Source organism: Schistocerca cancellata, chromosome 1 (assembly GCF_023864275.1).
Source record: "Schistocerca cancellata isolate TAMUIC-IGC-003103 chromosome 1, iqSchCanc2.1, whole genome shotgun sequence".
NCBI lineage: Eukaryota > Metazoa > Arthropoda > Insecta > Orthoptera > Acrididae > Schistocerca > Schistocerca cancellata.
The window spans coordinates 552,772,615-552,788,792 of NC_064626.1; the positions used below are offsets into that span (position 1 = coordinate 552,772,615).

The 16,178-nt window shown below is 41.5% G+C and overlaps 1 protein-coding gene across 1 annotated transcript in view; it reads left to right on the forward strand.

The window, feature by feature from the left end:
* The window catches only part of LOC126180393 (uncharacterized), a 144,698-nt gene that overhangs the window by 104,725 nt on the left and 23,795 nt on the right, over positions 1–16,178 (forward strand). Inside the window, exons 20-25 of the mRNA XM_049924690.1 lie at positions 2,274–2,461; positions 2,550–2,778; positions 3,177–3,272; positions 11,474–11,661; positions 11,750–11,978; positions 12,340–12,435. Of these exons, the coding sequence (XP_049780647.1) occupies positions 2,274–2,461; positions 2,550–2,778; positions 3,177–3,272; positions 11,474–11,661; positions 11,750–11,978; positions 12,340–12,435 (1,026 nt within the window). The remainder of the gene's footprint in view (positions 1–2,273; positions 2,462–2,549; positions 2,779–3,176; positions 3,273–11,473; positions 11,662–11,749; positions 11,979–12,339; positions 12,436–16,178) is intronic.

Genomic DNA, 16,178 nt, shown 5'->3' on the forward strand with positions numbered 1-16,178 from the left:
TGTTGGTACTTGTTTCTTATGAATTGAGTTAGTACTAGTGTTGTGCAGAAAGTAAGTTGCGATTGGTCGCTAAATGGAAACCACAGTGAAAATCAGAAACATTTTATTTGCAAGAGTCAGCTACACTTTCCAGATACTTCTCTACGTAGTCGCCGCTTCGACTTAGACATTTGTCGGAGCGTTATACCAAAGTTCCAACACCGTCGTCATAGAAGGCAGCCGCCTGTGCTTTCCGATAATTCTCTACGCTGGTCTACAGCACGTAGCCTGCGCGCAAGTGTTGTCTTCGTATCCAGAATTTCATGTGAACAAAGATGATACTCAGGACGAGTCAATTAGGGATGTGTTATGGATCATCAAACACTTCCCATCGAAAACGCTGCGGGATCGTCCTCTCTGCCCCTGCAGGGTGCGCCTGAGAATTGCCATGATGCAGGAAGTGCGTGGCAATTGTGGTAGGTGGGCCACATTCATTAAGGCGAAGTCTCTCATCGGGCCCTCCTACTTGGCGGGAGACATCGTTGTTCTAGGCACCTTTACTCGCTCACAGTGCGCTCACGACTGAAAAGAGCGTCTTGATGCGATCGACGGCCATACTAGAAACACTACCAAACACATCTCTGCAAAGCTTCACCGGGTTTTCACTATGGTGTCCATTTCGCGGCCGATAGGAACTTACTTTCTGGATAACCCTCGTATTATTCTGGCTGCTTCACAACTGGGAAATTATTTACGTCAGTGGCTCAGTTGTGGTACTTCTCGCAGTTAGTTTTCCCGACACGCTGTTTTTATGTTTTATGTTGAGTGGTCCCCCACCGCCACATCTTCAGCTGCCCATGTTAGGCAAAATTTTCTGCCTGACTCATGCAGTACTATCACCGTCAGAGGGTGGTACGGGACTACAAGTCCCACCGCCACACCTCCAAAGTGAATTGCAGTGACGCAGTCACTGCCCTGTGGAAATTTAAGGCAAAATTTTCTGCCTGACTCATGCAGTACTATCACCGTCAGAGGGTGGTACGGGACTACAAGTCCCACCGCCACACCTCCAAAGTGAATTGCAGTGACGCAGTCACTGCCCTGTGGAAATTTACTGCCTCGCCAACACAGCTAGACCGCAATAGACCGGTGATGCTGTATTGTAACATATCACCCCGGACTACAAGTCCATTAAGGAGATCAATCTTATTTACTGATATCACAATTATGGATATGGTTCAATATTAGAAAATCTGACTAGTATAGCTGCTTCAAAACAACTGCTAATCAAGAGAAAACTCCTACATTTAGATTTATTTTTATTATTTGTCAAAACTAGCAAATTTTAAAATATTAATTTCGGCTCTGGGCCGTTATCATTTAGAACAATGACGTTGAACTATGCAGCGGTGTTCGTCTATAAAATCTGAATAAATTATTTGAGTCACTCACTTCATGAGTATAGGATCTGTTACAGTAAAACATTAGCAACACTTTTGAGTAATATTTGATTATATTTAGACTAAATGTCACATGAAACTTACACGTTTTCGTGCTTCATCTCAAAATGGCTTCTTGCACAATCCACAATCAAAAGGGACATGTGTGCGATCCTTTATCAAAAGGAACAGAGATTACAATAACAATCAAAGATCATATTAGTTGAATAATTGTCTTTTCGATTTTTCTGCTATAATATTTATTTCGTTACGACATCAGTTTTGTTAAATTTGCGAAATTCTTCAATATTATTTTTTGACATTATGTGGCATACCGCCACAGCAGATGATTGACGAGTTATGGAAGTAACATTGGACGCATTCGTATTAAGGATATTGTAACACGACGATATGGTCTGATATTATGTCGCCTACACATTTCACAGCAGAATAACGTGTAGCGTGTGGTGCAGAGTGTAGAGTGGTACGATGGACAGGTATTGTGCCTATTTTCTGAGATGAAACTATTACTTCCAGAAAAAGGTGGTGAACGACAATGTTGAGGCAGGAAATATCCTTTGAGAAAATACAATATAAGTAACCAAAGGACCCAGATGCATACCATCATTACAGGCGCGTGAAAGAACAACACAAGCACCACACATACTGAACGATACATAGTTACAAAGACATCCAATGCTATTGTTCTCTACCCAGATCATTCCATCATCTCTTCAGTTGTAAGACATTCCTGCAGAAGGAATAAATAATAGTAATTGTTGAGAATTCCGAATCAGCTAATAGAAATTAGCAGCAGGACTCGTATTGGAACAGAGACATACGGCGCTTTTTCAGAGACCTCATGGATCCTGTCAAGGAATGCCCAGCTGACACCAGAGCAGGAGCAGCAGGTGAATGACAAGCTGGAGGCCCTGGGTCTGCCGCGAAGCCGCTACACAGACACCCCACAGGATCCGCAACAGTGCGGTGTTGCAATCAACCAATGCGACAAGCCTGCAGTGTCCCAGTTTAACGCCTCTGAGGTAACACTCGACGTAGTTAACTCCATTTCAACCGTGAACTTGTGACTGTTGACCAGCTGCTGACCACGGTGCTCCTGTCTGTGTGCAGTACCTGGGCGTGTGGTACGAGATCGCCAGGTTCGGACTGGCTCCCTTCGAGGCAGGCGCCCAGTGCGTAACAGCGGAGTACTCACTGGCTGCAGACAACAACGTGACCGTACACAACAGGATGTACAACACATCTGCAGGGGCCTTCAACGACATCATCGGCTGGGCCGAGTTTGATGACCCTAATTCCGGAGAGGCCAAACTCACAGTGCACTTCCCAGACGTACCAGGTCAGTATGGATAATTTCATGCAATGGTTAATATTCGCTTCACTAGTAGGGCAGTTAGCCTGCTGCAGCTAGACATTATCAAGTATATGAAGTAATTAACTGGACGCAGTACCTCTCTTGTGAAAGACATTTCATTTTAGAATGTGACTGTGTTGAAGCTTTTAGTGCAACAATAGCCATGTTCGGTATTGACCTTAGAAATGTAATACTGATTCCACTGTTGGACTACATGACCTTTAGCTAGCCATATAAGACAACCATGTAGCTCCAATAGACAGTAAACAAGAAGCCCACACTTTCTATAGACACCAAAGAAATTAATTTTAAGAATTAGTAGTAGCAGTAAAACTGCACATGTGTTTCGGTGTTCACAAAATTTTCTTTGTTTGTGTTGACAGTGGCAGCACCCTACTGGGTCCTGGACACAGACTACAAGAGCTACTCAATCGTCTGGGCGTGCAGGGAGCCTACAAGTGAAACATCTAACATTACTGGTATGTACACTGCTCACCATAAACGTTGCAACACCAGCCAAGGAACAGAAGAATGGAAATTTTTGTTATTGGTCATACAGAATATATTAGTAGACATAAACGATTAAATTTTAGGATTAATTTTTTGCCGCTCGCTGTGGCCTAACGGTTCTAGGCGCTTTAGTTCGGAACCGCGCTGCTGCTACGGCCGCACATTCGAATCCTGCCTTGGCGATGTTTGTGTTTGAAGTCCTTAGGTTAGTTAGGCTTATGTAGTTCTAAGTCTAGGGCACTGATGACCTCAGATGTTAGGTCCCATAGTGCTTAGAGCCATTTGAAACATTTTTTGAGGACTTTTTGGGTACAAAGGGGTGTGTGAAATTTAATATGTAGCTAGCTACCAACTCAGATCACAACAAAGACTCCTGCCTGTGACAGATGAACTGGAATCTGATGATTGATGAGTTAATGTCATTAAATATTGCTTCTACTGTGTGTGAGAATTCATAAATCATTATCGCCTGTGAGCGGTTGCGTGCCTGTTGTTGGCAACATTTGATGAGATATTTGTAGTGGGTGAGAGTTCTGGTGTACATGCTGATCTCGGCAACCCTCATACAGCTTTCATTTTATTTCGGATTTAGTGTCAATTGCTGTATGCTGTACATACATGAAACTGTTGTGCGTTCACTCATAGGGGCACTGAAGTAATTACACCTAATACAGTTTAAACATTAGGATAAATGAACCAGATTTCAAATGCTGAAGTTCTGTTTTGTTCTAACCAATGGCAATGAAATACCCGTGAAGGAAGCCTGACTGGAATCTGGCATGTTTCAATAACGGTAAAAAATAAATAAATTGTTACTGGCACTACTGAGGAATTTAAAAGAACTTGGCGCAGTTGGGCACAGTACTAATTTCTTATAAGGATCTTTACATAATCAATGGTCCATTACTTCAACACAAGACGCAATTACCAAAATTAAGAATGGTTACAATCACCAAATATTGAAAAAGGATTGTTGGGTTTTAATTAAGTGAGCCCATGGTGCTCATGTCTTCGTTGCTTTGTGTCTGTCACTCCACACGTTTCTGCCATTGTGTCAGCACCAACGTACAAAATTCCTTGTTCACCTTTCATTCAAAACGGTGATATTCCTCAAACTGTTTCGTCTGACTTATAATTTGGACCACTGCAATAACATGTAACCACTTTGTGATTTTGTAAGAAGTATATACACTGTGTGATCAAAAGTATCCGGACACCTGGCTGAAAACGACTTACAAGTTCGTGGCGCTACCATCGGTAATGCTGGAATTCAGTATGGTATTGGCCCACCCTTAGCCTTGATGACAGCTTCAACTCTCGTTCAGTCAGGTGCTGGAAGGTTTCTTGGGGAATTGAAACCCATTCTTCACGGGGTGCTGCACTGAGGGGAGGTATCGATGTCGGTCGGTGAGGTCTGGCATGAAGGCGTTTCGAAACATCCCAAAGGTTTTCTATAGAATTCAGGTCAGGACTAAGCATGTTAATCCATTACAGGGATGTTATTGTCTTGTAACCAGTCCGTTACTGGCCGGTCATTATTAACAAGTGATCGATCGGGTTGCAGGATGCAATCACAATCCCCGAATTTCTCTCCAACAGTGGGAGGCAAGAAGGTGCTTAAAACATCAATGTGGGCCTGTGCTGTGATAGTGCCACGCACAAAAAGACAAGGGGTGCAAGCCCCCTCATGATAAACACGACCACACAATAACACCGCCGGCTCTGAATTTTACTGTTGGCTCTACACACGCTGACAGATGACATTCACCAGGCATTCGCCATAGCCACATCCTGCCACGGGATTGCCACATTGTGTACCGTGATTCGTCACTTCACACAACCTTTTTCCACTGTTCAATCGTCGAATGTTTACGCTCCTTACACCAAGCGAGGCTACGTTTGGCATTTACTGGCGTAATGTGTGGCTTATGAGCAGCCGCTCGACCATGAAACCCATGTTTTCTCACCTTCCGCCTAACTGTCGTAGTAGTACTTGCAGTGGATCATGATGCAGTTTGGAATTCCTGTGTGATGGTCTGGGTAGATGTCTGCCTATTACACATTACGACCCTCTCAACTGCCGGCGGTCTCTGTCAGTCAACAGACGAGGTCGGCCCGTATCCTTTTGTGCTGTACGTGTCCCTTCACGTTTCCACTTCGCTGTCACATCGGAAACAGTGGACCTAGGGGTGTTTAGGAGTGTGGAAATGTTGCGTACAGACGTATGTCGTAAGTGACACCCAATCACCTGACCACATTCGAAGTCCATGAGTTCCATTAAATGCCCCATTCTCCTCTCTCACGATGTCTAATGACTACTGAGGTCGCTGATATGGAGTATCTGGCAGTAGGTGGCAGAACAATGCACCTAATATGAGAAACATATGTTTTTGGGGGTATCCGGATACTTTTGATCACATATTGTATATGCGTTCAATATAGAGTTAGCAGTTATTTGTTCACCTGTTGTTCATTACAGATACCCAGGAATTACTGTAACAAATGCTGCGAATTATTCTGAAATCAGTTTAACATTCTGATACTGCATATAAATGGAGCAATTAATTCGAGTAACGTACGCTGAGTAGTCATGTTTCAGTTCATCATTGGTATATTGCATCAGGAACAATAACATTTTGGGCATTTGCGTGGTGGAGTTATTGACTACTTAGACGTCATTTGCTTACCGAGTGCTGAGTGGTGTTAGTCACCTGTCTCTATCAGCTTACATTGCGTGTGCAGAAACCACTACTGTGCCAACTAACCACTGAATTGATCAGCTGATACAGCATGATACTAATCCCATTCGCTATTGAAACAATGGCGTTCTCGGTAAAGTATTCGGTAGATTGTTGGAAATTGAACGCAGATTATTCCCTTTGTGGTTCATTCAATTCCCTCACTTCCTAGGGATTGTAAACTGACAACAGTCATATTTACACTTTCAACCAAATGTTACAAAAGGATATTAACAGACACGCAGATTTGTGCTATTAAGAGATTAAAGTGCCATACAAATCATTTGTCTAATGATGTCTATGAAAATACAGATGACATCTGTACGAGTAGCTCTGTTGATGATGTCTTGTTATTTCTGTTGTCGTTATGCTTGAGTGTGTTGGTAGTGTAATTATATAAGCCGAAGTGTGAGTATAAGTAGAAGCTGGATCAGAATAGATAGAGGGTAGTTCACGATACTGAGAGAGACACTGCAGCTTTGATCTAACGAGAAGTGACTGACGCTTGGGCTCTAGCTGATACGATAGGTATGGAGCAGGACATATTTTGGGTTCATGGTGCCTGTTGCACGTTTCTTGGGATCAGATAGGTTCCTATAGTGTGGAAGATGAGCAAATGGAGACATACCATGGCAGAGGATCGTTGGGTTAAAGGGAATTACATCATTGTGATTATGGGGTATACATGATTTGCAGATATGCCTAAGGCTTTTAACTAAACGGCGCATTTTATTAGCTGGCATAGGACGTGCATATTTTGGTGTAGCGAGAGAGGAAAGGCGGAATGAAATTGTATGAAGATTCTAAAATAGTACCGAGTGGGAACTTCTGGAGTGTGGACATCCGGCAGTGCTGGAAATGGCGAGTGTGGGTCACGTTACCGTTGAGTTGGTGTGAAGGATGGTAAAGGATGTAGTCCTAAGCCCACTTTTTATTTTCGAAATTTTTCATCTACTCTGAATAATTTGTAAGTCCTTGTAATGAGATTTTCACTCTGCAACGGAGTGTCATCTGATATGAAACTTCCTGGCAGATTAAAACTTGTTGCCGGACCAAGACTCGAACTCGGGACCTTTGCCTCTCGTGGGCAAGTGCTCTACCATCTGAGCTACCTAAGTAGGACCCACGTTGGTAGTGTAATTATGTAAGTCGAAGTGTGAGTATAAGTAGAAGCTGGATCAGAATAGATTGAGGGTAGTTCACGATACTGAGAGAGACACTGCAGCTTTGATCTAACGAGAAGTGACTGACGCTTAGGCTCTAGCTGATACGTTAGGTATGGAGCAGGACATATTTTGGGTTCATGGTGCCTGTGCAGCTTTACTTCTGCCAGTATCTCGTCTCCTACCTTCCAACTTCACAGAAGCTCACCAGCGAACCTTGCAGAGCCAGCACTCCTGAAAGAAATGATGTTGCGGAGAAATGGCTTAGCCACAGCCTGAGGGATGTTTCCAGAATGAGATTTTCACTCTGCAGCGGAGTGACCGCTGATATGAAATTTCCTGGCAGATTAAAACTTGTTGCCGTACCGAGACTCGAACTCGCGGGCATGTGCTCTACCATCGGAGCTACCAAAGCACGACTCATGCTCCGAGTTCGAGACTCGGCCTGGCACACAGTTTTTATCTGCCAGGAAGTTTCATATCAGCGCACTATCCACTGCAGAGTGAAAATCTCATTCTGGAAACATCCCCAAGGCTGTGGCTAAGCCAAGTCTTCGCAATATCCTTTCTTCCAGGAGTGCTAGTTCTGAAAGGTTAGCAGGAGAGCTTCTGTGAAGTTTGGAAGGTAGGAGAGGAGATACTTAAGTCCTTGTTATTTTGTGGTCAAGGGACAAATCCACTGTCTTTTAATGAGTTATGTAAATACACAGAGTATTCGTCGACGGTAAGCTGCAAGTACAAGAGCGGAACTGACGGGTAATATGTCTTACTATTACCGCCTGGAGTTTATATGGATTGATTTTGGGGTATCAATGGTTTGCACAGGAGATGAAGTGAATTTGTATATGTAATTGTGAAGCTGGGTAGTTTAATAGCTTGCATGGAAAGCAGTGTCGCAGGCATATTACAACTAATTGCTGAGGACTGGTGGCTGGGGGATATAAGTGGTGTAGAGTAGAAAAATGAGACGAAATGTGACCGACACTTGTGATAAAACTGTATGTAGAATGGTGATACGGAACTGTGTATGGTCAATGGTTATAAAACAGGAGCATTGTCTGATAAAAATAAGTTATGTGGTCCAGTACACTAATGTGACCTATAGATGTAATAACTGCAAAAGCCAATGATTATACTACGTAAAGAATTATAAGGAAAACGCAACCACAGATATTTAGCAGAACTGTTACATTTTAGTCATTGTACTGGAATCAAAGAAGGAATGTTCGACGTCAACGTACAGTAATGATTCAGATAGAGAAGATGGCAGCGCTAGCAGTGTACGCGACATCAAACTGGTTGAGGGACACGGAAAATAGTGAAGTTATTGTTGTAAAGCAGGAATAGTGCGATTAAACTGATCCTCAAAAGGGTATGATCTTTAGCTTTTGGACCGAGGGTGGAACCATTTCCGAAACGCCAAGGTTCGTGAACCATTAACATGCTGCCATATTTATATATACCATGCATGGAAAATCCAAAAACCGCCACCGAGATAATTGTGGTGCTACACAGGCCATACAAAAAATGTGTGTGTGATCACTGCAGAGAAGGGTTCGTGTGAAGGAAGTGCAATTACTGAGCGACTGACTGCTCCAATGAACCAAAAGGCTACTAATGGTGTCTCCTCAACGACCGTTCAGTGAACACTGTTGCCTACGGGCCTCTGGAGCTGGTACTTGTTCCATGCAGCCAAGCTGACCGTAGTTCACTGGCGATGAAGGCTGGAATTTCCATGCCCATAGAGCAACTCGACATCCACTGGGATGCAACAGGTGGACGTTTCATAGGACTCACGTTTTATGCTCTTGGACAGATGGGTGTCTGCGTGTACTCGGTGGAACTCCTGAAGCAAACACGATGCAACAGTTCTCGGTAGAGTCCACGCCAGAGTTCATTCCCTGGGTGATATCTTCCTTTCAGTAGGTACAATGGACCAACAGAACTATGTATCTAATCTTATGTACCATGTCTACCCCAAGTGGTTAGCAATAGTTAAATGTGGTGGAAGGATTAGATTTCCCTGGAGGATTTGTGAGGGTGAGGAGTGGAAGTATGTTGGAAGCCTTCGATAGACAGTTCGTAACTAGTGTGGGGGATGACAATAAACAGAGCTGCTGGGGCTTTTAGAAAGGGTGGCGGCAGGTCTTGGTTTCACCACTGGGCGCTGTATTTAGTTTTCTGGGGAGTGTTGTTGTAGTGTCTTCTGCACCACTTTACTGAAGTGTCAAAATCCAGCAGCGAGCATTTGGATAAAGATATTGGTAAGCAGGTTGACTTCGGAGGAGAAGAGTGACTGATATTCGTATCACTGAGATTCGCGCTCTGTGCTTCATGGTTCGTTTCAAACAATGGCCACTTTTCTTTCTGACAAGCTCTTTGTATGTATGCACGCGAATATAAAGTATCATGTCAGGTTCCAACTGTGAAATGGTTTAGAAATAATGGTTAAGGTTAAAAAATCATTGCTTTTGTAACAAATACCAAGATGATTACTTATATTGTGAAAAACGGAAAATATTATACACATCTGCAGCTGTCTGCATATTTTCAGACAGGAGGTAGCAACAATAACTGGACACCAGGCATATCGACCCAGAAAATGTCCTATAGATCTAATAACAGCAAAGCCCAATGATTATACTATGTAAAGAATTATAACAAAAACGCAACCACAGATATTTACCAGAACTGTTACATTTTAGTCACTGGACTGGAATCAAAGTAGGAATATTTTGATCTATGCTCCAGAGTTTGTTTTATTCACTTCTTCCGCAGTATGACTGTTACACACGAATGAATTAGATTCTGCTTTCACTTATTAGTGCGACTGCTTTTTCTTCACATCAGTCCTGCCAACCTTTATCACTAAAAGCTAACCCTCCTCTCTGATTTTTGCACGCACCTTATAACCCTATCAGGTTTCTATTGTACGATTGCCTAACGCCATCTTTTCCTACTACTTTTAGTGCCAGATTTAGTGTATATGTATATTCACTGACAATGAATGACATACATTTCACGATCCACTCTTTCTACGACAGCTATTCCTTACAAAATGATAAAATGAGCCCACACTTTTATTTCCTTAGTGAAATTTCTCCGAATAATTCGCTTAAATTACGTAATTTTTAAACATTTTATAATATTTACAAATGTTAATAAAATGCAGAGAAAAAGTTTTATTTGAAAGAGCCCCTTAGCACCACATGGGAACTAGCAGGATCAAAAGAAAAACAGAAAATGACTTTATTTGCAAAATTTGTTTTATGTTTAGTTTGAAACTAGTGTTATCGTGTCGGACAGTAAATTACTTTCAGAACAGAGATTCTCTGTAATTTCTGTATCCCCTCAGACTGGTTGCTTTAGACGCTTCCAAATAATTAAAACTAAATTGTAAGCCATCGGGACCGAAAGTTCCGAAAGTGAAACCCTTTGTTGAGTGTCATATGCAAGGTCTCAAATTTGACCATAGTTATTCTATGATAACAGGACTGAAACGATTTGAGCAACTGATTCCATCTTGCATGTATTGAGTCCTTGCGTTTTCCTTTATTGAACATCATTCACGACTGAGAAAACGAAGAGTACGAATTTTGGCAAAGGCCATACGCCTGGAAGAGCTACACTTGTTATATACATGAGTAGAAATTTTGCTCTAGGTGAGATGATGTGCTTTAATCCACAAATATGTGTATTGTTTCACTGTAACAGAGGGCGAAGTTCCGAGTTGTATTCAAAGGCAGATGACCTACGAATTATGTGAGTAACATTGGATGTAAGCGTATTAAGATTATTGTAGCATGATGATGTGGTACAATAAGACGCTGATACTACCTCTTCTACATGTTTCAGAGCAGAATAGTGTATAGCAAGTGGTACAGAGTGCAGAGTGGTACGATACGATGGATAGGTGTCGTGACTCTTTGCTGAGGGGAAACTGTTACATGCAGAGAAAGGCGGCGGACGGAATTATTGAGGTAGTAAATATACATTGAGAAAATACAGTATAGGTAACCAAAGGACCCAGTTGCATACCATCATTACTGGTGTGCGAAAGAACAAAACAAGCACCACACTTACTGAACGATACGTAGTTTCAGAGACATCTAAACCTATTGTTCTGTACCCTGATCATTCCATAATCTCATCAGTTGTAAGACATTCCTCCAGACAGAGTAAATAATGGTGATTGTTGAGAATTCTGAATTAGCTAATAGAAATCAGCATTAGGACTTGTGCTAACAGAGCCATATGGTGCTTTTTCAGAGACCTCATGGATCCTGTCACGGAATGCCCAGCTGACAGAAGAGCAGAAGCAGCAGGTGAATGACAAGCTGGAGACCCTGGGTCTGCCGAGGAGCCGCTACACAGAGACCCCACAGGACCCACAACAGTGCACTGTCAGAGTCAGCACATGCGACAAGGCTTCAGTCTCCCAGTTTAACGCCTCTGAGGTAACAATCGACGTAGTAAACTCCATTTCAACAGCGAGCTTGTGACTGTTGAGCAGCTGCTGACCATTGTGCTCCTGTCTGTGTGCAGTACCTGGGCGTGTGGTACGAGATCGCCAGGTTCGGACTGGCTCCCTTCGAGGCCGGCGCCCAGTGTGTCACGGCTGAATACTCACTGGCGGGCAACAACAACGTGACCGTACACAACAGGATGTACAACACGTCTGCAGGAGCCTTCAACGACATCATCGGCTGGGCAGAGTTTGATGACCCTAATTCCGGAGAGGCCAAACTCACAGTGCACTTCCCAGACGTACCAGGTCAGTATGGAGAAGTTGATGCAAGGATTATTATTTGCTTAAGTAGTAGGGCAGTAGTCAGCTGCAGCTAGACAACATCAAGTAAATGAGGTAGTTAACAGGATACAGTACTTTTTTTGTGAAAGACATTTCATTTAAAAATGTGATTGTCTTGTTTCTTTTATTGCAACAATTATTGCATTGTTGGGCTACATGACCTTTAGCTATCCCTGTAAGACAAACAGGTAGCGCCAATAGACAGTACACAAGAAGCCCACACTTTCTATAGACACCAAAGAAATTAGTTTTATAAATTAGTGTTAGCCGTAAAACAGCATATGTGTTTCGGTGTTCACAAAGTTTTGTTTGTTTGTGTTGGTAGTGGAAGCACCCTACTGGGTCCTGGACACAGACTACGAGAGCTACTCAATCGTCTGGGCATGCAGGGAGCCTACAGACGAAACCTCTAACATTACCGGTATGTACACAAATTTTTCATGTTGTTCTTGTACATACATGGTTGGAAATATACATGGAGGCTGATGGAAGGCCGTAACCTACATGTGGAAACGATTTATTAATTTTATGCATTTTATTCTACTGTGAGTTTTTGTTAAGTGCTTACTAGATGTAGACATTTAGTGGTGATGGGGTAGTCCAATGTTTTTTAGTGTGTTAGGTGGATCGACAGAATGCTTAGGAATAGTAGGGTGAAGAGGCTGAACCTACCGCTAGTATGTCCCCTGATTAATCTCTCGGTTTTGATGTATATTGATGTTGAGGTAGCAAGCGTACTTCCATGAGATCTAAATCTATATGCATACTAATAACAAAATCGTAATACTGTTTTGCGTCTGTCTGCTTGTCTGTTTATACACGCTGTTCTCCAAAACTACTAGTTGAATTCTCATGGGATTTTTTAAGGTAACTTGAGTGTAGCTTGGGGGAAGGTATAGGCTAGATTCCATTGAAATCGGATGACGGAAGAATAAATTATCGTGATTTAAAATTTTATCTGAAGCCTTCAAGTCAATCTGCTTGTTTTAACATGCTAACCTCCAAGACTACTAGTAGAATTTTCGTGTGATTTTCACATATAATTTAAGCATAGCTTGGGACAGCGTAACACAAAAAAAAGATATCGTGATTAAAATTGTGTCTATAAACGTTTGTTTAGCGTAGTAGTTCAGACGTCTAATCACAACTGCGAAGTTCACTAAAGAACCAATAGATGGTGCTGTTAGGTCTTTTTATTTATATCTGAGTAACACATGTGCCTACGCTTCCGTCTCAGAGTAGCAACTACAATCTACGTCTTCAATCATTTACTTGATATATCCCAATCTCTGTCTTCCTCTATAATTTTTACGCTGTACAGCTCCCCTAGTACCAAGGAAGCTAATCCCTGATGTCTTAACACATGTCCTATCATCCTGCCATGTCTTCTTGTTAGTGCTTTCTGTATATTCCTTTGCTAACCGTTTCTGCAGCGACCTCCTGGTTTCTTATGTTATTACTCAACCTAATTTTCAACTTTCTTCTGTAGCACCACATGTCAAATGTTTCGATTCTCTTCTGTTCCGTATTTCCCACATGGACTGTGGGAAATACGGAACAGAAGACACTTGAGTGCGATCCTGCCAGGCCCCGCTGCAGCGCCTAAGTCCCGTTCAAGGTCACCCGCCTTGCGCAGCTACATGGCGCTGCAGCGAAACACAGCCATGCTGGAATACCCACCCACCTCCCCAGGAGTCGGAACTCCCACACCCATTAGAACATGCTGATCATTAACCAAATAATGAACTAAGATGTAAAAGATAAGAATTTTAAGGGAGATAAGAAATTGACTTATTAAAAAAAAAGGCTCACGGGATAGATAAGAATGGTTCTCGGGGAACGAATGATAAAGTAATAATAATAAAATTATAAAATTAAAATTTATAGAGACGAACACAGAGGTGCCTCACACAGAGAGCATCCCAGAGTGCCCCAGAGACCTAAAACACTAAGAAGAATCGCTTCTCGGCTTTTGACAAGATAAATGTGTAGTACAATAAAGATAAACAAAATAAACATAAACTTAATATAAATAAAAAGAGACTATACAATGGTGTGCTCCAAACGTACATTCTCAGAAATTCCTTCCTCAAATTAAGCCCTATGTTTAATACCAGGAGACTTCTCTAGGCCACATGTACCCATTTTGCCAGTTCTAGATGGCTTGCACTTTTCTTCTCCAATCCAGTGAGTTCAGACGAGTCTTTTAATTGAGTCTTTCGTAATATGCGATACATTTGCAGAATTATACGGATGAGCTGGATGCTCTCGAAAATTTCTGTCACACTATGGTCTACACTCCTTATAGATCTTCAACTCATGGTTTCGAAATGTTGAATAACGTGTTAAAGTGCCTTCAATATATGGAATGCGGATATCTTATAAGAATCATAATACACATTTTCAGAAGGATTCTATGTTATTAATGGAATCAGCAAGCAATCAGCGGTGTTGTGCTGTTGTCATAAATATGTGTTACGCATAGGAAAAAAAAAATTGAATTTTCTGAGACACAAATTTTTCTTAAAGTGGCAGTGTTTAGTGTTAGATGCTGCAGTAGACTTTGATTCGGTAATGAATAATCGATAACGAAAGTATGTCACACACCTAATTAACATAGTTTTCTGATTTTAAAATTGATCTTTCTTCTTTTGGTGTTTCCTTATGCTCAGTGATCGCTCGCGGGAGAGTTTTATTGCGAAGTGTTATTGTAGTGTCTTCTGCACCAGTTGGTGTATTCATTTTTGCTGAAGTGTCGAAATCTAGCAGCGAGCATTTGGATATAGATATTGGTAAGCAGGTTGACTTCGGAGGAGAAGGGTGACTGATATTCGTATCACTGAGATTCGCGCTCTGTGCTTCATGGTTCGTTTCAAACAATGGCCACTTTTCTTTCTGACAAGCTCTTTGTATGTATGCACGCGAATTAAAGTATTATGTCCGGTTCCAACTGTGAAGTGGTTTAGAAATAATGGTTAAGGTTAAAAAATCATTGCTTTTGTAACAAATACCAAGATGATTACTTATATTGAGAAAAACGGAAAATGTTATACACATCTGCGGTTGTCTGCATATTTTCAGACAGGAGGTAGCAACAATAACTGGACACCAGGCATATCGACCCAGAAAATGTCCTATAGATGTAATAACAGCAAAGCCCAATGATTATACTATGTAAAGAATTATAACAAAAACGCAACCACAGATATTTAGCAGAACTGTTACATTTTAGTCACTGGACTGGAATCAAAGTGGGAATATTTTGATCTATGCTCCAGAGTTTGTTTTATACTCTTCTTCCGCAGTCTGACTGTTACACACGAATGAATTATATTCTGCTTTCACTTATTACTCTGACAGCTTTTTCTTCACATCAGTCCTGCCAACCTTTATCACTAAAAGCTAACCCTCCTCTCTGATTTTAGCACGCACCTTATAACCCTATTAGGTTTCTATTGTACGATTACCTAACACCATCTTTTCCTACTACTTTTAGTGCCAGATTTAGTGTATATGTATGTTCACTGACATTGAATGACATACATTTCACGATCCACTCTTTCTACGACAGCTATTCCTTACAAAATGAAAAAAGGAGCCCACTCTTTTATTTCCTTAGCGAAATATATCCGAATAATTCGCTTAAATTACGTAATTTTTAAACATTTTATAATATTTTGTGTCGATCTACAAATGTTAATAAAATGCAGAGAAAAAGTTTTATTTGAAAGAGCCCCTTAGCATCACATGGGAACTAGCAGGATCAAAAGAAAAACAGAAAATGACTTTATTTGCAAAATTTGTTTTATGTTTAGTTTGAAACTAGTGTTATCGTGTCGGACAGTAAATAACTTTCAGAACGGAGATTCTCTTTAATTTCTGTATCCCCTCAGACTGGTTGCTTTAGACGCTTCCAAATAATTAAAACTAAATTGTAAGCCATCGAGACCGAAAGTTCCGACAGTGAAACCCTTTGTTGAGTGTCATATGCAAGGTCTCAAATTTGACCATAGTTATTCTATGATAACAGGACTGAAACGATTTGAGCAACTGATTCCATCTTGCATGTATTGAGTCCTTGCGTTTTCCTTTATTGAACATCATTCACGACTGAGAAAACGAAGAGTACGAATTTTGGCAAAGGCCATACGCCTTGAAGAGCTA